This window comes from Argopecten irradians, chromosome 3 (genome assembly GCF_041381155.1).
Source record: "Argopecten irradians isolate NY chromosome 3, Ai_NY, whole genome shotgun sequence".
Classification (NCBI taxonomy): Eukaryota; Metazoa; Mollusca; class Bivalvia; order Pectinida; family Pectinidae; genus Argopecten; species Argopecten irradians.
This window is the reverse complement of record NC_091136.1, coordinates 52,079,928-52,104,305: the sequence shown is the minus strand read 5'-3', so window position 1 is coordinate 52,104,305 and position 24,378 is coordinate 52,079,928. Positions and strand designations below refer to the sequence as shown.

General features: G+C 35.8%; 1 protein-coding gene across 3 annotated transcripts in view; it reads right to left on the bottom strand.

The window, feature by feature from the left end:
- LOC138318992 (ALK tyrosine kinase receptor-like) overlaps nt 1-24,378 on the bottom strand; it is a 246,454-nt gene that overhangs the window by 194,358 nt on the left and 27,718 nt on the right. For all 3 annotated transcript variants that reach the window (XM_069261865.1, XM_069261866.1, XM_069261867.1), the window contains exons 3-4: nt 23,796-23,946; nt 22,509-22,678 (exon numbers count right to left, since the gene is read on the bottom strand). In XM_069261865.1, the coding sequence (XP_069117966.1) occupies nt 22,509-22,678; nt 23,796-23,946 (321 nt within the window). The remainder of the gene's footprint in view (nt 1-22,508; nt 22,679-23,795; nt 23,947-24,378) is intronic.

The following is a 24,378-nucleotide window of genomic DNA, read 5'->3' as shown; positions in this document are numbered from 1 at the left end:
GGATAATAATTCAGTAGATAAACCTGCTAAACACTCTTCTGGGACTCAGTAATGCCTAATTAGTTCCTAGGAACAGTATGAGGATAGTCCTGGTGGGAATCAGTTAGTCTTCCTACTACAGCAACAGGCTAGGAATACCTCCAATTTACAACATACAAAATTATAGCAAGTACAACAGCCATGATATATACAAACCAAAAGACAATGCAGTAAATAAGACACAGTGCCTGATAACTTCTGCAACAACTAATTGGTAACTGTTAGAAGACAAATAACCTTTACAAACCGGTATATCAGTACAATAAACCTCCGACAGTATGACATTAACGATTCTGAACAATACATATTCCCCTACAAGCATGACAATGAATTTAATACAAGTAAATACAATGAACAAACATCTATATTTTATTGATAACAAAATAATACTACAGCTTTATAATATCTTATAATTATAAATACCGTATTCAACACAATACCTACCCCAGTCCTTATGAATGCCTCTTTTTGAGGCATCAATTTCACTTCCGTTAACTTAAATACAGATTGAAACTATGAATACTGTATAGGTGTATATATTTGGTTTCTTTCGTAAAATGATTAGTGCCTTATTCTGAATAATAATTTTTTGTAAGATTAGCCCACATCTGTTTGTATAAGGGCCCCTTCATGTTTCAATGTTTTAACCGGTCTGGGCTCTTATTAGGTTCAAGACAGTAAATATTTGTCATGCATACCTTAATTGATTTGTACATTATGCACTTTTGGTATTAAAAGGCCCATATAGCATGAATTTTTCTCTCATTTGTTTCTGGGTTTTGTTTTTTTGTTTTTTTGTTGTTTTTTTTTCGTTTTTTTTTTTTTTTTTTTTTTTTTTTTTTGTGAGTTGTTCACTTCTCTGAATGATACAATTACTGGGTATATACTTCAGGGTCAAAATGGCAAAAAACATTTGGGGACGAGGACTATTGAAAGTCTACAAAGTTCCATTTACAACAAAACAGAACATCTTCTGTATACTAGCTATCAAATTCAAACATTATGTGAAAAATGATTAACCCCTAAGAAAAGAAACAAGAGGCCCAGAGGGCCTGTATCACTCACCTGGTTTGTAATGCCAAGTCATGTTCTGAATACAGGTTCATTGTTTCTTTTCTGAAGGAATTTGAATATTTACTTCTTATTTACCTATTGGGCCCCGTCCCTCCTGCCCCCGGGGGGTCAGAGCCAAAATTTGACTCAATTTGAATACAAGTTCTGTTCCCCTTCCCTCAAGGATGTTTGTGGCCAAATTTGGTCACAATCCATGCAGAACTCTAGGACAAGTAGCGATTTATAGGATTTATCTTTATTTCCCCTATTGGGCCCCGCCCCTCCTGCCCCCGGGGGCTCAGAGCCAAAATTATACAAATTCTATTCCCCTTCCCCCAAGGATGTTTGTGGCCAAATTTGGTTCCAATCCATGCAGAACTCTAGGACAAGTATTGATTTATAGGAATTACCTCAAATTCCCCTATTGGGCTCCGCCCCTCCTGTCCCCGGGGGGTCAGAGCCAAAATTTATACAAGTTCTATTCCCCTTCCCCCAAGCATGTTTGTGGCCAGATTTGGTTCCAATCCATGCAGAACTCTAGGACAAGTAGCGATTTATAGGAATTACCTCTATTTCCCCTATTTGGCCCAGCCCCTCCAGCCCCCGGGGGCTCAGAGCCAAAATTTATACAAGTTCTATTCCCCTTCCCCTAGAATGTTTGTGGCCAAATTTGGTCACAATCCATGCAGAACTCTAGGACAAGTAGCAATTTATAGGATTTACCTTTATTTCCCCTATTGGGCCCAGCCCCTCCTGCCCCCGGGGGGTCAGAGCCAAAATTTATACAAGTTCTATTCCCCTTCCCCTAAGCATGTTTGTGGCCAGATTTGGTTCCAATCCATGCAGAACTCTAGGACAAGTAGCGATTTAAAGGAATTACCTCTATTTCCCCTATTGAGCCCAGCTCCTCCTGCCCCCGGGTGCTCAGAGCCAAAATTTATACAAGTTCTGTTCCCCTTCCCTCAAGGATGTTTGTGGCTGAATTTGTTCATAATCCATGCAGAACTCTAGGACAAGTAGCGATTTATAGGATTTACCTCTATTTCCCCTATTGGGCCCCGCCCCTCCTGCCCCGGGGGGGGGGGGGGGGGGGGGGGGGGGGGGGGGGGGGGGGGGGGGGGGGTCAGAGCCAAAATTTATACAAGTTCTGTTCCCCTTCCCTCAATGATGTTTGTGGCCAAATTTGGTCACAATCCATGCAGAACTCTAGGACAAGTAGCGATTTATAGGATTTACCTTTATTTCCCCTATTTTGCCCCGCCCCTCCTGCCCCCGGGTGCTCAGAGCCAAAATTTATACAAGTTCTATTCCCCTTCTCCAAGGATGTTTGTGGCCAAATTTGGTTCCAATCCATGCAGAACTCTATGACTATATAGTAGCGATTTAAAGGAAATGTTATAGACGGACGACGGACGGACGGACGGATGGACGGATGGACGGACGACCGACGCCGTGCCATGACATAAGCTCAGGCTAACAAAGGAGTAGATATGATAGGACCAGTATTTGGCCTTAATTTATTAGGCCGAAAAATGTTAACTCTGATCAACATCAATTTCACATCAATAAATACTTCATACTTGCCATTCATCAAAACATAACTTTTTATAACCATGTACACGGTGTGCTCCACCTATGACGTCATCAAATTGATGATTTTCCTCTTCTCGCCAAATTTTGCTAGAAATTCATCATCTTTAGGTTAGAAAAGGCTTGAAATGGATTTGGCTGCCACCTTGGAGCAACTTTATATTTTGCATGGATATGCGTAAATACATGATACACAACGTGTGAAAATCTCTTTCTGCTCCACAAAGGCGGCCACATTCAATTTTAGAGAAAACCATTCAAAAAGTATGATTTTTCAAGGATTTTTGTGAAAAATGGCGGGAAACTGCATGTTGATGACGTCATAGTGAACATAATTGGCCCATGCAGGATATTTTCGGGATGTAATGTGTTAGCAAATGTATTCAACTGTTATATGGCAAAATAACGTAACGTACCTTCTCCTTTATGTTTCATTCTTTATGTTAAAAGAAATTCATGGAGAGAGTAAAAGGCCCATAATTAAAGGCCATAAACTGGTAGTCATGACTTATTCACAAAGATTACTGTAACAGCCCATTATCAACTGGTCTAAAGCAGGAAACAAAAACATTTTAAAAAGATTTCCCAAATACTGTGTAGTTTTAAAAATAACTTTACAAATATACAACATCTAACCAATTTTTTTATCATCAGCTAAGAACACCTTTAATTTAACACTGTATATATATGTATAGCAGATTGCATGATATGCTATACCCTCGTCTGGCAGTCTGTTTAACTAAAGTCTCACACAATTAAAGTATTATTTCCTATAGCAAATCAATACTTCAAAATAGTGCTTAACCTATAAAAACAGTTATATGTATATTATGGAGTCAAATATCTATATAGGACACAATCATTAAATAAAACCTGCTGACATATGTTCAAACTTATACAAATAATATCACCCAGTCTCATGGTAAGGCTACGTTATCAAAGCTATTACTAACCAATTCAATGAAAGCCATGGCCAGTATCAAAATCCCTCAGCCCTATTGTTATAAAGCAACTACTTTTAAAGGTCTCTGAATCATTCTTGGTTATTTTGAATTGACTACTGCTTAATGTCGATCTTTTCCCATCATGCTAAAGAGCTAAAAATCGGGGTTTTTTTTTTTGCTTGAACCTTAAAGTTATACATTGTCATGAATTAGCAAGAAGAAATCAAAACTGGAATGGAAATCTATACCCTTACATGACCCAGGTAAGCAATGAAAGCTGTGTGACTCCTGTGACCTTGAATGGTCAATGTCAACAAAGTGATCAGTCTTTGCCTTTACCCTAGCAAGACACCAGTCAAAGGTCAGGTCTGCCACATACTTGGCTTTTGTAATAATGTTCATCCACTGTAACTTTGAGATAAGTTTTTGAAGAGGAAATGTTGCTGTTTGTTAGGCAGACAAGTGATGGATGATGGAGACCACACCACTCACTAGGGACTAGGGGTGTAACAATACATGTATATTAGACCATCAACTGATTCCAGTTACCTATATGCCTTTACTTTGATCAATCGATTAAAAACTCAACAAGTCAACAACAATTGCTGATAGAATGCTAAGCTATCAATAATTTCAATAATCAGAATCTTTTTCATAATTTGGATTAAAATGAAACACTGTCTAAATGTAACAACAAAACAAAGTAACTTCAAACCATCACTGCACTAGATAGACGGCAGATTTGCCAGTTTTATTGTTTCTGTGTGGTATTTCAATAATCTTAGGTCACTGCTGTCACTCCTACACAACATCATATAAATTTGCTCATTCAGAGTCAAGTACTTTTTCCTATTTCTGGAAAAGAGAGACTGAAAACAAGAGGCCCATGAGCCTTAACAATCATCTGACTATTGGAACAATGCAACACCTCAATGAATATAGTAGTGGCACAATACAACACCTCAATGAATATAGTAGTGGCACAATGCAACACCTCAATGAATATAGTAGTGGCACAATACAACACCTCAATGAATATAGTAGTGGCACAATACAACACCTCAATGAATATAGTAGTGGCACAATGCAACACCTCAATGAATATAGTAGTGGCACTATGCAACACCTCAATGAATATAGTAGTGGCACAATGCAACACCTCAATGAATATAGTAGTGGCACAATGCAACACCTCAATGAATATAGTAGTGGCACAATGCAACACCTCAATGAATATAGTAGTGGCACAATGCAACACCTCAATGAATATAGTAGTGGCACAATGCAACACCTCAATGAATATAGTAGTGGCACAATGCAACACCTCAATGAATATAGTAGTGGCACAATGCAACGCCTCAATGAATATAGTAGTGGCACAATGCAACACCTCAATGAATATAGTAGTGGCACAATGCAACACCTCAATGAATATAGTAGTGGCACAATGCAACACCTCAATGAATATAGTAGTGGCACAATGCAACACCTCAATGAATATAGTAGTGGCACAATGCAACACCTCAATGAATATAGTAGTGGCACAATGCAACACCTCAATGAATATAGTAGTGGCACAATGCAACACCTCAATGAATATAGTAGTGGCACAATGCAACACCTCAATGAATATAGTAGTGGCACAATGCAACACCTCAATGAATATAGTAGTGGCACAATGCAACACCTCAATGAATATAGTAGTGGCACAATGCAACACCTCAATGAATATAGTAGTGGCACAATGCAACACCTCAATGAATATAGTAGTGGCACAATGCAACACCTCAATGAATATAGTAGTGGCACAATGCAACACCTCAATGAATATAGTAGTGGCACAATGCAACACCTCAATGAATATAGTAGTGGCACAATGCAACACCTCAATGAATATAGTAGTGGCACTATGCAACACCTCAATGAATATAGTAGTGGCACAATGCAACACCTCAATGAATATAGTAGTGGCACAATGCAACACCTCAATGAATATAGTAGTGGCACAATGCAACACCTCAATGAATATAGTAGTGGCACTATGCAACACCTCAATGAATATAGTAGTGGCACTATGCAACACCTCAATGAATATAGTAGTGGCACAATGCAACACCTCAATGAATATAGTAGTGGCACAATGCAACACCTCAATGAATATAGTAGTGGCACAATGCAACACCTCAATGAATATAGTAGTGGTACAATGCAACACCTCAATGAATATAGTAGTGGCACAATGCAACACCTCAATGAATATAGTAGTGGCACTATGCAACACCTCAATGAATATAGTAGTGGCACAATGCAACACCTCAATGAATATAGTAGTGGCACAATGCAACACCTCAATGAATATAGTAGTGGCACTATGCAACACCTCAATGAATATAGTAGTGGCACAATGCAACACCTCAATGAATATAGTAGTGGCACAATGCAACACCTCAATGAATATAGTAGTGGCACAATGCAACACCTCAATGAATATAGTAGTGGCACAATGCAACACCTCAATGAATATAGTAGTGGCACTATGCAACACCTCAATGAATATAGTAGTGGCAAACAATTATGGTAATACAAAGATCTCTTTTAATAGAAGAATTTAGTTTCTGATACATATTATGAATTAGACAATGAATGAAGGTCCCTTGATCCCCACCTTGCTACAAGTCCAATATCCAGTCTCTAGGACTCTTAGTTATTTACAAGAAGTCATTTAAAGATTTTAGCCTATTTAACCCCTGTGACCTTGAATGAAGATCAAGGTCATTAATTTGAACAAACTTAGTAGCCCTTCATCCAAGCATGTCACAGGCCCAATATCAGGTCTCTAGGCCTCTTATATTCACAAGAAGCCATTTTAAAGATTTTAGCCTATTTGACCCCTGTGATCTTGAATGAAGGTCAAGGTCACTCACTTGAACAAACTTAGCAGCCATTCGTCCAAGCATGTCACAGGCCCAATATCAGGTCTCTAGGCCTCTAAGTTATTCATAAAATTGTTTAAAGACTTCCGCCTTTTTGACCCCCTGTGACTTTGAATGAAGGTCATGGTAATTTATTTGAACAAACTTAGCTGCCATTCATTTGAACAAACTTGGCTGCCATTCATTCAAGCATGTCACATGCCTAATATGAATACCTTGGGCCTTTCGGTTCTTGAGAAGAAGTCATTTTAATATTTTAGCCTATTTGACCCCTGTAACCTGGAATGAACGTCAAGCCCGATGGAAAATGTGAGTGGGATCCCACTGGGACTGCAAATCTCACTGGGATTAAAGTGGGATATCCAGTAATATCCCACCGGGATTTTCGGAAACCGGGATCCCAGTTAGGTAAACCTGGATTCCCACCAGGATTCCCGCTGGGAATTCACATGACCGTGACCCCGGCTGGTCACAGAAGAGTTACTCCCATTTTTTGGAACCCTTTTCTCTTTGGGCAGTTCAAAATTAAGATGGAGGCTACCAGATTGGGTAGTCAAAGTTTTCTGCATTCATTTGTGAATTTTAGGGTATCAGCATTTTGGTTAAGTTTCATAATGTTACCAAAGTCATTTGTAAGCCTAAAAGAAAAGATATTCATAGATTGCGTTCACAGTAATGTTTTTTTAATAGACTGGGATTCCCAGTAACATTTTCCATGGGGAAGGGCATTCATTTGAACAAACTTGGTAGCCCTTCATAGTATGCTACAGGCAAAATATCAGTACCCTGTGCCTTTCGGTTATTGAGAAGAAGTCATTTAAATGAAAACTTTACGCACGGAGCACGACGACAGACGTTGCATGATGACAATAGGTCATCAAGGCCCATCGGTTCACTGATGACGTAATAAACGTTCCTTGTCAAATTCAAATAGAAGATGTTTATGTTGCTATTTTGTAACTTTATTAGAGGTAGGCGTTAAATTTGACAAAACAGCACCATCAGTCAACAAGAAATGATCCCTGACGTACCTAAGAATTGTTTTGTAATTAATAACTTTGTCACAATCTATTTTTGTTAAGCCCACGTACCTCATGTAATGAAAATTGATGGCTTTGGAGGTCATCATTAATACAATATGGACAACTAACAATCCTAATGGATGTTTGTAAACATTGGTATTCTACAGGTGATGACAATCACAACAGCTTCAGAGTGATGAGTTTCGTAGTTTTATTTTCCGTTGACCGGTTTCGCCGTGTAAAGGGCTTATTCAGGATCATTGGTTAGATCGAAAGAAAGGATGAAGATTTATAATTTGACAACACAATATTCATATATAGCATGCGCAGTTTGTCTGCATTTTCATTTTAACTCTTTCTGTACTTTGTATTCTTTCCAGATTCTGTACCTAAGTAGTTATTAGTCTCGCCCCCGGAAGTTTTTTGTGAAAATGCTGGACAAAATGTCCAGTTGTTGTGTGTTAATTTTTTTAACTAAAACATGTTAAGGTTCGTGCAATAAATTATAATTCATATCAACTTACTTAGTAAAATTAATTATTTAAAGCCTGCAACAAGATCTTATTTTGATATTGCAATTTGAAGCAAAGGTCCAATAAAGCGCCATTTTGTTGATGATGATCACTTTTGTTTGATTCATCATGTTCCTCTGCCATCAAAATACTATACATTGTCAAAATAAATATTTATTTAGCATCCAGAAAGTTTGTTTCGAACTTGAAATACTTCTTATATATCGATGTATTGAAAATTTGAATAGAATATATAGGTAATTTATTGTGAAGAAAGAACGTCAATATTGAGTGTCAACCATAGTTGACAACGGGGATGACAGAAGGTAACGGTACCGAAAGAGTTAAAACAGAGGTGTAATGCATATTATATATAATTATCTATAAGTAGACAAACTTTGCTAGCCATTGCAAACCAGTTGCAATGTCATGATAAATCCATCATTTGGATCAGATAGTAAAAGCTAAATCTATCCAACAAAGAAAATAAGATGTTTGAACAAGACTTATATTGACAGAACAACAAAACTCATTACCTATAGACATTCGAATTACACAGGAATCCCTCACAAATATTGCTTTTTAGCAAAAGCAATAACATTCAGTAACATTTTGAAATGCCAACCTAATAACTAAACTTGACAAATTGTCAGTCTTGTTTCTTCCTGATTACCAAACCTCAGATGTGAAAATCTCTTTTATTCCAAAATAATCTAAAATCACTTTGATTCATGGCTTAATTTAAATTCAGCAGACTACAAATATAACAGTGCATGAAATAAAAGCTGTAAGGGTTGAGTTTTAACCAACCCAATCATTTATTATCTGTGGCCAGCCACGTTCCCAAATCACACAAGCAGAGTGATAAGAGATTATCTTTCTGACATTCATTAGGGAAATGCTAATTCTACAGTCCATGGTATGGAGGGTTGCAACCTAGTAATCAGAACTGTCAATGCAAAGCAGCTGAGTGTCTCGTCAAAGCCCAGTTTGTTAATATTTTATGTCCAGCCTGGGTCATTTACGGAGAGGCTATGTTTAGGAGGTGACGTAAAGCCTGCCCAGTTTTAAAATAGCACTATCATTTAAATTGAGATTACACAACAAGTTTGATATGGAAGTTATCCAACATCAGGAAGATAATTTTTAGAAGTTACAAAAGACATGCATAAATGTTAAACAAGAGGCCAAGAGGTCCTGTATTGCTCACCTGGTTTGTAATGCCAAGTAATGTTCTGAATACAAGTTCATTGTTTCTTTTCTTGTTTCTCTTCTGCCCAAAAGGGTCAGAGCCAAAATTTATACAAAATCTGTTCCCCTTCCCCCCATGGATGTTTCTGGTCAAATTTGGTCACAATCCATGCAGACCTCCATGACAAGTAGCGGTTTAAAGGATTTACTTCAATTTCCCCTATTGGGCTCTGCCCCTCCTGCCCAGGGGGCGTCAGAGCCAAAATATATACATACCGGTAAACTGTTCTCCTTTCCCCAAGGATGTTTCTGGACAAATTTGGTTACAATCTAAGCAGAAATCTATGACTAGTAGCGATTTAAAGGAAATGTTGACGGATGGACGAAAAAAACGTACTCATTAATATTCAACAAGAGGCCCAAGAGGCCTTGACGGTCACCTGAGCACTGATACAGAAAGAGCATTGCAAAGTCGGTTCAAATCTGTAAAAAGCATTTATGAATATAAACTTTAAATTTGATCCTTCATATCACAATTTTTTTCTTTTGATAATTACTGTATTATGTAATGGTAACAAGACGTTCAGAAGGCCTGTATCGCTCACCTGGTTTGTAATGCCAAGTAATATTCTAAATACAGGATCATTTTTTTTTTCTGAAGGAATTTAAACATTCAACTCTTATAACCCTATTGGGCCAACTCTTTCTGCTCCAGGGGGTCAGAGCCAATTGCAAGATTTATACAAATTTTGTTCCCCTTCTCAAAGGGTCCGGTACGAAATTCAGAATCAGATTCTGATCGGAAAAACAGAAATTCCGATTGGAATCCAATCAGATTCTTTAAAATTAACCAAAAATTGGACACGGATTCTGTGTGCAATATCTGATAGGATTCTAAGAAGCAAAAATACCAGTCTGTAAAATCCTATTCTATATCCAGTTGGATTTTAGAGAATTGGAAAAATATTCCGACTGTGACACAGATTTCTGAACTTTGTAATATTGACAAAATCAGATTGAGTTTTCACTGACACAGATTTTCTGACTTGGAGTTTTCACTGAAATACAGATTCCAAACTTTAAATTTAAACAGATAAAGATTTTCAAGCTTTGAGTATATATAATCCCACAAATTCACTGAACACTTTAACATATTCATACAAACAATTATCTTCTTTTTAATTTTAGTTTCATTGAAGATTTTTTATCAGCTGATATTGAAATAAAACACATGTAATATCATCATACTAATATGAGCAAGAGGCCAGCAAACGTTAATTTATATGTCATTAATTAACTTTGAAATCTTTATTTCTGCACAATATAATTTTTTTCTACCATCCAAAGGGGTTTCCAAATTCAATTTGATTCTAGCAGCTAGTCTCTTTGGTATGGTGAACTGTTCCTGGCCAAATTTTGTTACATTCCATCTAAAACTCTATGACTATAGTAGCGATTTAAAGATTATTTCCCCTATTGGGCCCCGCCTCCTGCCCCAGAGGATCAGAGCCAAAATTTATACAAAGTCTGTTCCCCTTCCCCCAAAGATGTTTCTGGCCAAATTTGGATACAATCCGATGTATGCAGAACTCTATGAAGTCCTATATAGCAGCAATTAAAAGGATGTACCTGGACCCCCCCCCCTCCTGCCTAGGGGGTCAGGGCCAAAATTTATATGAACTCTGTTCCCCTTCTTTCATGGATGTTCCTGGCCAAATTTGTTTACAATCCATGCAGAACTCTATGACTAGTAGAGATTTAAAGAATTTACCTCTATTTCCCTTATTCGGCCCGCCCCTTCTGCTACCTAGGGGGTCAGAGCCAAAATTTATACAAACTTTGTTCCCCTTCCCCCTAGGATATTCGGCCAAATTTTCTTAGAACTCATGCAGAACTCTATGACTAGTAGCATTTTAAAGGAAATGTTGACGGACAGATGGATGGACGGAAGACGGACGACAGACATCGCACCTGATCTAACCTCACTGGCACTTCGGGCTAGGTGAGATAAAAATGATTTCCCCTATATAAACTATAGTAAACTTGACTCCATCCTCAGGGGAAAACTTGAGACCCCAGGGTCATATAATTCACAATTTTTGTTATAGACCTTAAGACTTTTCCACTTATGGAGAATATTTTATCCTACCATTTCCGGAATTTCATAGAAGATTTTTAAGTTTTAGCCTATCTGACCCTTTTTGGCCCCACCCCTAATATAAGGCCCCTACGGGGTTGGGACCAAATAATTCACAATTTTGGTTGACCTTAATTTGGCCATGAAAGCTTTCTGCAAATTTTCAGCAAATTTGGTTCAGTGCTTCTGGGGACGAAAACGAAAATGTAAATTATTTATCGTCGCACAAAAGACAATACAGGACGAGGGACAAAAGGCAATTAGAAGACCTAAAAATCTTAATGACATAAATATTGCATTGCTAACAAATCCTATAACTAGGGACAACTTTTTCATAGATTCAATCTATAGATTCAGAATAGATTCAGTAATAGATTCAGAATGTCTTTCTTTTAATTTAGATTTACATAGGTATTTGAACAATAAACTTGTTGTCAAGCTATATGCGGGTATGCTTACAGTAAAGTGCCATTTACTTTCCGCCAAATAATCACAAACCACTGTAGCAAAGTTCATCTCAGTCTAGCTCTTTTAATTCTATAAAAATCACTGGAAAGGCCCCCATACCTCTAGATATAACACTGATCAAACCACACTTATGAATATTGAATTGATTGTTTATGCATTGAATGGGAAAGCACAAAGGATTCCAGCACCAGCATACATCCAGTTTCAACAGCAGTTTGTTATGCAAGCAGTGATTGGAGTACAACAGTATGACGTCAATGGATTATTGAAAATGTTACAACATACTGTAACATGACCCTGAGAAATCAAAACACCAGAAGGTCCACTAGTAGAATATCAAATATACATATGAATTCAAATATATAACACCCAGCACGTTTATACAATGGCATTAAAGTGGAATAACATGATGTATTGTTTGCATGGTAGTTAATGCAGCACCACAAAAATAAAACATCATGAAAATGTGCTTATCTCAATGACTGAAGATATTTTGTTGATTTAATCATAAACCTATCCACCCAAACTATTCATTTTCGAAATACCTGGATGGTTGGGAATTTCCTTTGGGTAGTTACATGATGTCATTATATGTGATACATTAACACCCTTCGAAAAATTCTCTCTGCGCACCCTTTTCCCGCATATTACATCTTAAACCTTTGGTATGATATTGCTCATTATAACAAATAATAGGTGTCTGTATGTGGGAGCAGTCAAAATAGCTTTGTAGTAAATAAAGAAATTGTACAGCAGGCTACCAAACTACAGCACATAGCCACCAGATAAACATAAAATGTTCCATTTTTTAGAACGTTATACAACTGTTCCCACTTATTGTAATCCATGTTATTGACTGCAAAGTAGATCGATATGTTATTGATTTGATCCTTTATATCCGGACCCTCTTTACAGGAAAGAAGTTAATGCTATACACTATTTTGGAACTCTCCTGTGTTGTATAATGTACCATTGCAACAGTAACTATAAAGAAAACGAAAGTAAAACAAGAGGCCCAAGAGCCCTAACAGTCATCTGACAACCTTAGCAATAATCATATAGGAAAGGACCTCTTTCACGAACAATGGAATTTTGCCCACGAACCAATTTTATTGAAATTAAATGTAATATGTAGCAATATAAATGCAAATCATTGAAATACGTTAAAAAAATTCAAAAGGTCCCAGGGGCCTGTGCTATGGCCAAATTAATGTTGCCCAGTAGAGGTGTATGACAGGGTTCCCTTTTTGATCCAAAATGGTATAAAAATAATGTTTTATGTCATAAAACTGTATTATTTTCTGAAGAGTATAAATAATTACATATAATGATCACAAATATGTAGGCAAAATGGGACAAATAAAATTTTGGCTACATTTTAAAGACAGAAAATATCGAAATTTCGGGTGTTATTTTCGGCCATGTCAATTATTAACAATGGTGATTCACCCACTTCCAGTTTGAGTGCACCAAAAATATTTTCTAAAAAGTTGGCTCATTACCTGAAGTAAATATTATGAAAATTTCAGAAAAATTGTGGACCGGTAAATTTGTCGTTTAAAGGTTATAATATAGCATGGTCTATTTTTAGTAACGTTACATAATGTTAAGAATATGCTTATTTTGGATCATTTATCACGAATCTAACGGTGTCAACATTAATGTACATTGTATAATCCAATACTCATCTGTTACGCTTGATATGATTTCAAATTGATTTATTTAGTGATACTTTGTAGAAAAATTAAGTTTTACATAATCAAAATTACAAAACATTTGGGTGTTTTATGACCACAATAAGCTGTTTTGCATTTGAAGTAGCTTCACTAATATGTCCTGTTCTAATGATTTATTTTGTAATTATAGAGCATATTTACAGTGAAGAGAGTGATTAAAATGGGATTCTGTAACTGTGTGGTTTGAGAGGGAAGAGTTACCAGGTTACACGGGTCATGTTACAAACCTACAGTAGTTCAATTATTTGCAGGGCTAACACTTCTGATTAACATTTATGTTGATTCATGCTAAAAAATGTAAATCTCATCACTTTAACATATCGTTTTAGATTTTAAGTTTATTTTTTTCGGGAAACTCATTGATGTATCATTTCAGATTTAGATACATTAATGGCAAATACTTCTTTAATCTTGCAAAATAACTAACTGAATGTAGCAGTTTTAATAATGAAAATAGACATTACCTGTAAGTAGATCATCAAAACTTGATTTATCTTTATTGTCAATAATCATATTTGAATTCCATGTTAGTATTATTATATAATTAGAAAATTAAACAGCTTTACTGAGTAATAGACACAAAAGAAAGGCTTCAATCACAGTACATGAACATGATGTATATCCCCGTGGTAAAGAGTGTGTGGCGATGAAACCGTTTTATTCAATACTATAAAATTAAACTGACTTTGAGTTTAGAATTATATGAGTTTTATAAGTAATTGTAAAGTAATCCGTATGGACAAAAACATCTCTAAACATCTTAATTGGCGGATATGGTATTAATCATACAGAGATAATGGAGAAACAGTCAAACAGGAATTGAGAGTGTCTGATCAAACTGGAAATCATTTAAATGCAGTGTATTGCATATACTTTATGTTACTTAGCTTTGTGTCAAGTATAAATTTATTTATTTGGATCCCCCTGACATGTATAATTCATGTTGTGATAACCAAATTTCTTATAAAATCATTTTTTTTACCTGAAATGATAAACCTTATGCCATTTTGATTGATAGTATGATGTGTTTACGATACACAAAGCTAATTATGAAAAATAAAACTGTGGACCTCAAAAACTTTTGACTGTTTCATTAACCATAAAAGATGCTGTTATTTTTTTAACTGAAAAAAAATAAATTCTTAGTTAACTTTTATGGAATTCATGAAAATTCTAAAGAAAATTAAAAAAAAACACCTCAAAATCAAACTTCAGCTGATTGAACACAAATGTTCTGAATAATCTAAATATTTAACTGCTAAGAAATACTTATAGAGTAAAATTAATACATTTTTGAACGAAAAAAAAAAATCATATATCAATTTGTCTTTGTTTTTTTAAACAAAAACTTGTAATGGTGTGATTTGATGCCATTGCCGACACTTTGAAAGCACAATGTTTTGAAAAACAACAACATTATACATATATGCACTAATATACGGGATGTGTGAAAATTAGTAAAAACTTAATTCTCTTACATAATAATCTACTCCCACCCATTTTTTTCTAGATTTTGTTATTATTTTACTTTATATGCCTTTCAGCTGTAAATAAAAATAATATTTCTGAGAATGCAGTTGCAATCATCATCTAGCTTGAAAAGTGAATGATAATGCCCTAAATATTCCGAAATACTTTGTTATTGTGATTCAATATTTTGATTATTCTACAATATATAGGTTATAAAATCATATATTAATTTAAATTTAATGTAACTAATGAGTATTAAATAAGATTAAGAAATTAGTTTCTTTGTTTTCTCAATTTTATGATTGAAAAGGGCCGTGGTGCAACCACGGTATAATACTGCTAAAAATAGACCTTGCCTCATTAAGACCTTTAAACGACAAATTTACCGGTCCACAATTTTTCTGAAATTTTCACAATATTTACTTCAGGTAATGAGCCAACTTTTTAGAAAATATTTTTGGTGCACTCAAACTGGAAGTTGGTGAATCACCATTGTTAATAATTGACATGGCCGAAAATAATACCCAAAATTTCGATATTTTCGATCTTTAAAATTTAGCCAAAATTTTATTTGTCCCATTTTGTCTACATATTTGTGATCATAATATGTAATTATTTATACTCTTCAGAAAATAATACAGTTTTATGACATAAAACATTATTTTGATAACTTTTTGGATCAAAAAGGGAACCCTGTCATACACCTATACTGGACAACATTAATTTGGCCACAGCACAGGCCCCTGGGACCTTTTGAATTTTTTAAGCGTATTTCAAGGGTTTGCTTTAATGTTGCTACATGTAACATTTAGTTTTAATAAAATTGGTTCGTGGGCAAATTTCCATTGTTCGTGAAATAGGTCCTTTATTAGATATGGTGTCATGGTAGCCCTTTTCTATTTGGGATCAACCCAAAAAATAACAATTCTACGTTGTGACTACGTAAGGATCATTTCATGCAAGTTTCAGCCAAATCGCATGGGTAGAACATTAGAAGAAGTTTAATATGTGTTTTCAAGATGGTGGCTGCGGTGGCCATATTGGATTTCAGATCGACCCAAAGAATAACAACATTTTGTCATGACCATGTCAGGATCATTTCAGGCTAGTTTTAGCTAAATCACACTGGTAGAACTTGAGGAAAAGTTCAAAATTCAAGATTTTTGAATATTTGACCCCTGTGAAAATAGGTCAAGGTCATTCATTTTCACAACTTTGGTAGAACTTCATCCCAGCATGCTTTAGGCCAAAAATCAGTACAATGGGCCTTTCGGTTAATTATAAGTTATTCAAAGATTTTAGTCTGATTGACCCCTGTGACCTTGAATTAAGGTCAAGGTCATTCAGTTTCACACCTTTGGTAGCCCTTCATCCCAGCATGTTACAGGCTGAATATGAGTACATTTTTCTGGGCCTCTCGGTTAGTTAGAAGAAGTTGTTTAAAGATTTAAGCTTATTTGACCCCTCTGACCTTGAAAGTAGGTCTAGGTCATCATTTTCATACCTTTAATAGCCCTTTATCCCAGCATTCAACAGGCTAGATATGAGTACATTGGGCCTTTTGATTAGTTAGAAAAAATTGTTCAAAGATTTTAGTCTATTTGACCCCCTGTGACCTTGAAAGTAGGCCAAGGCCATTCATTTTCAAAACTTTGGTAGCCTTTCATTACAGCATGCTACAGGCCAAATATGAGAACCATGGACTTTTGAGAAGAAGTCGTTTGAATGAAAGTTTACTCACAGCAGACGGCGCATGGCTGACGCAGGACGGCGAACGACAACGGACGGAGCATGTTGACTATACCTGACCATTTGGGTCAGATGACCTAACTAGAGAATAATATTCTGATGTGATTTTCATCATTTTTTTATCATACATAGTATTGTTAAATGTACTTGTTAAAAGTAATCGGCGGACAAAATGTTACATATCCATGTAGATCATTGAAAATGTGTGTAAAAACATTGTGTGAACTGGTGCCAATAAAACACAGGATCTTTAAAGACTGATGTCATCATGACTTTATCTGATTTCATTTTGATGTTCGAAATGTTGATGTTACAACAGTGTATCTTTTGTAAATGAGCCTAATGATGGGCAGAATTATACTCCTGTAGTTTTAATTGTTTAACGTCCATTTAACAGCCGGGGTCATTTAATGATCAAACAAGAGATCCCAAACGGATCTTAGCGCCCACCAAAGAATGATCTACATCTGACAACGGAAAGAGGGATCTTTTCTCTGCTTTTCAAACTTTTAACAGATACTACATATGATATTTGAGAAAGACCCTTTCAGTACTTTCTAAGATATATAGCAGTAACAAACAATTATCAAAATCCAAGATTTTTGAATGATCGGACCCAAAATGCAATATGCACAACTAGACCTCTAGGGGAACCTGCACAGGCAAATCAGACAAATCCTTTCAGTACTTTCTGAGAAATAGTGGTAACAAACTTCAATAAATACAAGAGATCCCAGAGGGATCTTGGCGTCCACCAAAGAATGATCTACGTTTGACAAATGGAAAGAGGATCTTTTCTCTGCTTTTCGAACTTTTACTACATATTACTACATATGAAATTTGAGAAATATCCTTTCAGTACCTTCTGAGATATATAACACTAACAAACTTCAATAATCAAATTCCAAGATGGCTATCTGTTGTCCATCTTTTTGACCGATCAGTCCCAAAATGCAATATGCATAACTAGGGCCATTGGGGAACCTACATATGAAATTTGAGAAAAATCCCTTCAAACCTTTCTGAGAAATATAGCAATAACAAATTTTAACTATCAAAATCCAAGATTGCTGATTGGCGACCATCTTGTTCACCCATCAGTCCCAAAATGCAATATGCACAACTAGGGCCTTAAGGGAATCTACATGTGAAATTTGGGAATGATCCCTTCAGTACAAATTTTAACTATCAAATTCTCCAGTCGGTCCCAAATGTAAAATGCATAACTAGGGCCCTAGTAGAACCTACATATGATATTTGAGAATGATCCCTTCAGTACTAAAATAGCAATAACAAACTTCGAATATATCAAAATCAAGAATGGCTGACTCGCGGCCATCTAATTCACCAATTGGTCTTAAAATGTAATATGAATAACTAAGGCCCTATGGGCACCTACATATGAAATTTGAGAATGATCCCTTCATAAATTTCTGAGGAATATCGATAACAAACTTTTACTATCAAAATCCAAGATGGCTGCCTGGCAGCCATTTGTTCACGGATTGGTCCCAAAATGCAATATGCATAACAATGGGGCCTAGGGGAACCTACCTAAAATTTGAGAGAGATCCCTTCAGCGCTTTCTGAGAAATAGCGATAACAAGAATTGTTAACAGACAGATAGACAGGCGGACGGATGGATGGAAGGACGGAGCCCATCATCTGATGATGGTGGGCTAAAAATTCAAGATGGCTACCTAACGTCCATCTTGTTGACCGATCGGTCCAAAAATGTAATATGTACAACGAGGGACCAAGAGGAAATTGCATAAGAAATTTGAAACGAATCCTTTCAGTATTTTCTGAGAGATAGCGGTAGCAAACTTCAATTGTCAAAATCCAACTTCAGATGGCGTCCTGTCAGCCATCTTGTTGACCCATCGGTCCCAATATGCATAACTAGACCTCTAGGGGACAAATCAATTCAGTACTTTCTAAGAAATAGCGGTTACAAACATCAATTATCAAAATCCAAGATGGTAGCCTGTCGGCCATCTTGTTGACCAATCAGTCCCAAAATGCAATATTCACAGTAAAGGATTTAGGGGAACCTGCACATGAAAGTTGAGACGAATCCCTTCAGTACTTTCTGAGAAATAGCGGTAACAAGAATTGTTAACAGACATAAGGACGAACGGATGGACAACAGACCACGGACGAAGGGCAATTTGAATAACCCATCATCTGATGATGGTGGGCTAAAAATCCATATAGGTTAATGGTAGCAAACTTTTACCTATCTCCAATTGGTTGGTAATCACACACAGTATCATTTTTCTATGCTAATAATCTCTTATGACATTAGCTGTATGGCTTTCCATTAAGTATGTATTAAAAGAAGCCATTTAGAAGTTCAAACACACTGAACCTTTTGGCCTTAAAGGTGATAAAACAAGTTTTTAAATATGCTATTTTTGTGTTGATATTTGTTTATTGTGGTGCACTTTATGATTTCCAACAAAAAGTACAGGTTGTATTTGACGTAATTTCAATAAAATGTGCTTGAAACGAAGTCCACAACGACCCATGTCTAGAACGATCGCATCGCTTATCGCCCCTGATATCACCAGGTGGCCGTAGATTCGTGACATCATCTGAGACAAACAGCTGTGGCAAGGGCCAGGAAATTCAATGGGGCAGTGTTGCGGTATTGGCAATTATAAATATTTAAAACAGTCGCGCTACGTGTAATTGCTATATTGATAAGTGGAAATGTATCCGTATATATAATATACAATCTATAACATACCCTGATATAATAAAAACGATCATTTACTCATTCTAATCGTCATATTCTGGGCTATAAAATTGTTAACAGTCATGTTCTTTAGGTCAAAAGTCATTTGAAATCGTGTACGTGTGTGTCAACTCAGGTTCGAGGAGGTTGCGGTTGACTTTTGTCTGTAAATTAAAACTTTAAACATAGACTTTAAAGTTTATATCAACAAGAAGAAATATAAGTTTACAAGAAAATGGACCAAAACAACAATGACACTACATGCTACATGTACAGTAGACCCCGCCACCCTACATATATTTCGGGCCGCGGTGGCCAAGTGGTTAAGATGTCCCGACATATTACCACAAGCCCTCCACCTCTGGGATGCGGGTTCGAATCCCATGTGGGGCAGTTGCCAGGTACTGACCGCTGACCGGTGGTTTTTCTCCGGGTACTCCGGCTTTCCTCCACCAACAAACCTGGCACGTCCTTACATGACCCTGGCTGTTAATAGGACGTAAAACTAAACAAACAAACCCTACATACCCTTTCTAAAACCCTATCATACCGCGACAAACGTGCCCCTATCCCGACTTGTGTATGTACTACACACCTCTATTTCCTATTTGGAACTTAATCCTTCAGAACACCGCACAGAAAGTGTAAGGCTTATTTATTTTTTAAAGTTCTGTAATGAATTTTGCGGATTTATTCAACAAAATTTCAGGACTTTCCGTGTTCGAAAATAGAATAAAATGTACAGTAGTAATAATGCACGCACGACTGATAAAAAAGACGGGACAAAACACAGATACTAGATACAATGACCAAATATGCATGACATGTACTCCTGGACAAGATATGCATGTTTAATAGTTCAACTAACACAGGGCCATGAAACAACTTATTTCTTATAAAATACAAATCATTTACAAGACCGCTTCATTATATTATCTAACCGTGCACAGTTTTTGAAATAACAAACCTGTCGACCTTAAGTAAATTTCAAAAGTATACTAACAGTCCACAGAGAATTTGAGAATTAGTTAGTTTATATAAATATGGACACACTAGATAGCCTATTGACTATTACGAGACGATTTAGGGGTCTAGATAAAAAAAAATGATAAAATTCGTATTCTACATATACGCAAGTGTACTTATGTAGAATATAACAGGAAATTAATGATTACGCAAATTGGCCAAATTGGCAAGCATTGTGGTGTTTTGAGGGTTCGGAGGAGACCCCCGGGAAAAATATTACGATTTAGAATGCTGAGATATGAGTTTCACGATATATTTTAAAGATTTTGCGAGCGGCGAAGGCGCGATATTTTGGTGCTTGGAGGTCCGAAGTTCTCCCCTGAGAAGGAAAAAATATTACTATTTACAATGGCTGTGATGAGTTTTACGATGTATTTTGATGATTTTAAAGCGTTCTTAACATTGTAATTTTTCGATTTTAAATTACCTGCATTTATATAATGATAATATTGTGAATGTCGTCATACCATTATGCAACCCTGCTTGATCCGAACATACCGGCTTCACACCATCGGCACATTGTTGTGTAACTCGAAGTACAAAGAAATGTAATAATGAATTAATTGTCTTGCTAAGACGTATACGCATTTTTTGAAATACATGTAGTAGATTCCCAAAAAGGAAGTATGAAAACTGTGCAGGAGGACCGTTTTTTCTTTTAAATGCGCAGAGCATTTCAGTCGACAAAAAAAGGGGGCAAAAACACAACAGATAAATTATTGGTTTTCCTTTTAATCTGCATGTATTTTTTATGTCTCCGTATGTTTGTAACGGATGATTTTTTTCATCAAAACGTAGGTCTAAAGAGGTTGGCCGCAATAATTGTCCATTTTCACTACGATCTTATTTTGCACATAAAATTACCAGTATGTATATCAAAATTCCCCGGTTAATTTTATGTGTAAACTATAAATTACATACATGCACATGTACACAGTCGTATTACTCCAAGGTGGACTGAATTGGACAGTAATACTTATGCAGTCGTGAAAAAATGACCTTATGTTTAACCCCTGACATGATACTCCACATGATATATGTACTCGACATTAATGACATCATCATTTACATATAGTGACATCATTTCATAGGTTATGACCTCAATAATGTGTCATTAATACTAATTATGTAGGGGATAAACAAGTTACCCAATAAATCAAAATATAACAAATTTTTCTCCGTGTGTATTTCCGTGAGTACTAAGGCTAAAATCCACATGCATGTTTACAGTTCCGTGATCGGCGAACCGGCTTCCCCTCTAGTTGATTATCTCTGATGATATCACAACTCATCAGAACACAAGGGAGGTAAGTCATAGAAAAAAAATTGTCATCAAAAAGATGTGAAGATTGCTTTCATTAATTTTATTATTTAGAGGCAAAATATAAGCAAATATCAAACTGATATATGTTTTAATAGGACATACAAATGTTTCTAGCGTATTATCTCATTTTCCATGTCCCTTCTGTTTTTATCACCTTTAAAGTTTAAGATCATTCACTCCGCAAATGAAGTATGTGATAAAGTCTACTAATGCAGCAAATTCAATATTCAAGGGAAGGAATATCAAATAATGCAAATTGATAAATGATTTTAAATCATTTGAAGCAAAGGTAACACTCAAACTAGTAATGTAATACTATTAAAAAGACTTTATAATTCACACTATTTAGAAGTGTGTGTGCTTCAGAAGGAACTGAAAATATTCCAAAAGTAACTCTCATTATTATAAACCAATAACATACCTTTACACCTAATCAAGAGCCAATAAAATTCTTCCTGACTCCTTTTGTTTATAGAATGAAATAACATGCTAACAGCTTCAACAATACAATTTCCAACTAGTCTCGTTACATAATAACTTCTCCCCAAACACACGCAGACAACTAACCACTCACCTCCGCCACAGGAAACACCTGCGTCTTCGTCGTGGGAACAGGAGGTTGTGGATCTCTTGTCCTTACAGTCCAGGATACTAGATTCTATACCTTTACACTGTACTCCTTCCATCAGCCCAGCCATACCGGTCCCCCGCCCAAAGTGGGCTCCTTGGTACGCACGACCTCCACTGTTATAAAGGAAATGTGGTGTATTGTAACAAACCTACGTGTATATATCCTCTAAACCCCGCTCAGTTTTATAAATCTGTAAGGGCAAATATCACAATACACCCATGTAGAGGATTTTGATAATATTGTTCATTTGTTCATCAGCTTTTCTAGGCCTCTTAGGTACAAAGAAGATAAAGTTTTTCACTTATAATTAAATTGGTAATTTTTCCCATGTGAGGTGCAGAGCTTTTTTCACAACTTTGAGAAATATATATGATATGGGCTTTGAATATGGCAAAAAGTCTGATAAAACCTAAGATTAATTTTGGCAAAAATTATAAAACATGAAATAAGGCAGATTGAATAGTATCTATTTCCAGTTTAGTTTATGTACTTTTTATATGGATAGGGACGCTACTAATTCTAACACAATATGAACGATATCTTATGTTTAGTTTCAATGAAGAAGTCAATCATTTGATATAACTTTTAGCCTCTCCTCTCACAATGGTCAGACTGACCAGTTGTATAATTTGACTCCCCACCCCATAAGTATATATACTTCCAGTCAAATTTTGTTAAACTGTGACTAGCGGCTATGAAGAAGATTTGTTACATAAATATGAGACACGCTGACACCTAGGTATGGCATCAGCTCACTGGTGAGCTAAACATTTCTCTGACATCTGGTTAATTGAGCACTGCAAAATATTAACTCTAAAGTTAACAACAATAATAACCTGAACTGAAGAAAATAAAATATCAATTACAAAACTTTTTCGCTGAGTTTGCAACTTTTTAAAGTCTGAAAATAAACCTTTCCTTTGACTGTGTGAAAACGTAAATTTCATGAAACCATGCAATTACATGATCCTATATAGTGTTCACATCTTTAGTGATGCATCACAATATAAATCAGAATACTTTTAGAACTGACATATATAACAAATACAGCATTTTGTTTCAGCTTCTACCTTCACCACATTCTAGTTTTGTGTGCCAAACACTATAAAGGTATATATGATCCTTACAGGAATAAAGGGTTAACATAAAACTTTGATAGCCCAAATTCTGAAATATGATTTACCAGAACATTTGACCTTTTGAATTAATCAAGGGTGATAAACACCTTACCTGTATCCCAGCGTCCTACAGACAACACTCGCATCAGTATCATTCCATCTAAAATCACAAACTGTGCCCCACTTCCCATTCTTGTTGACCTCAACACTGCCTTCCAGTTGGGAGCGCTTCTTCTTTCCCACAAGTCGTACATGGTCATTACCTACGAAAATATATATCATTCCTTGTCTTACACTTACCTACGAAAACATATATCATTCCTTGTCTTAATTACAATTACCTACAAAAACATATATCATTCCTTGTCTTACAATTTCCTACAAAAATATATCATTCCTTGTCTTACAATTATACCTACAAAAACATACATCATTCCTTGTCTTACAATTACATACAAAACATTTGAACTTGCGTTTGAGGTCTTGCAAAAATAAAGCGATTACGTTATTTAGTTTATTAGTGAAAATTTTGATTTCTCAGATTTTTTCCCCATATTTATTTAAAGGGATAATTCTGTAACATAACAAAATATGACATAAAAAATATGATAAATGTGTTGTTCTACACTCCTTATGAAACATAAAACAAGAAATATTGACAAATTCCACAACATTGTTAAGTATTTTGATTGATA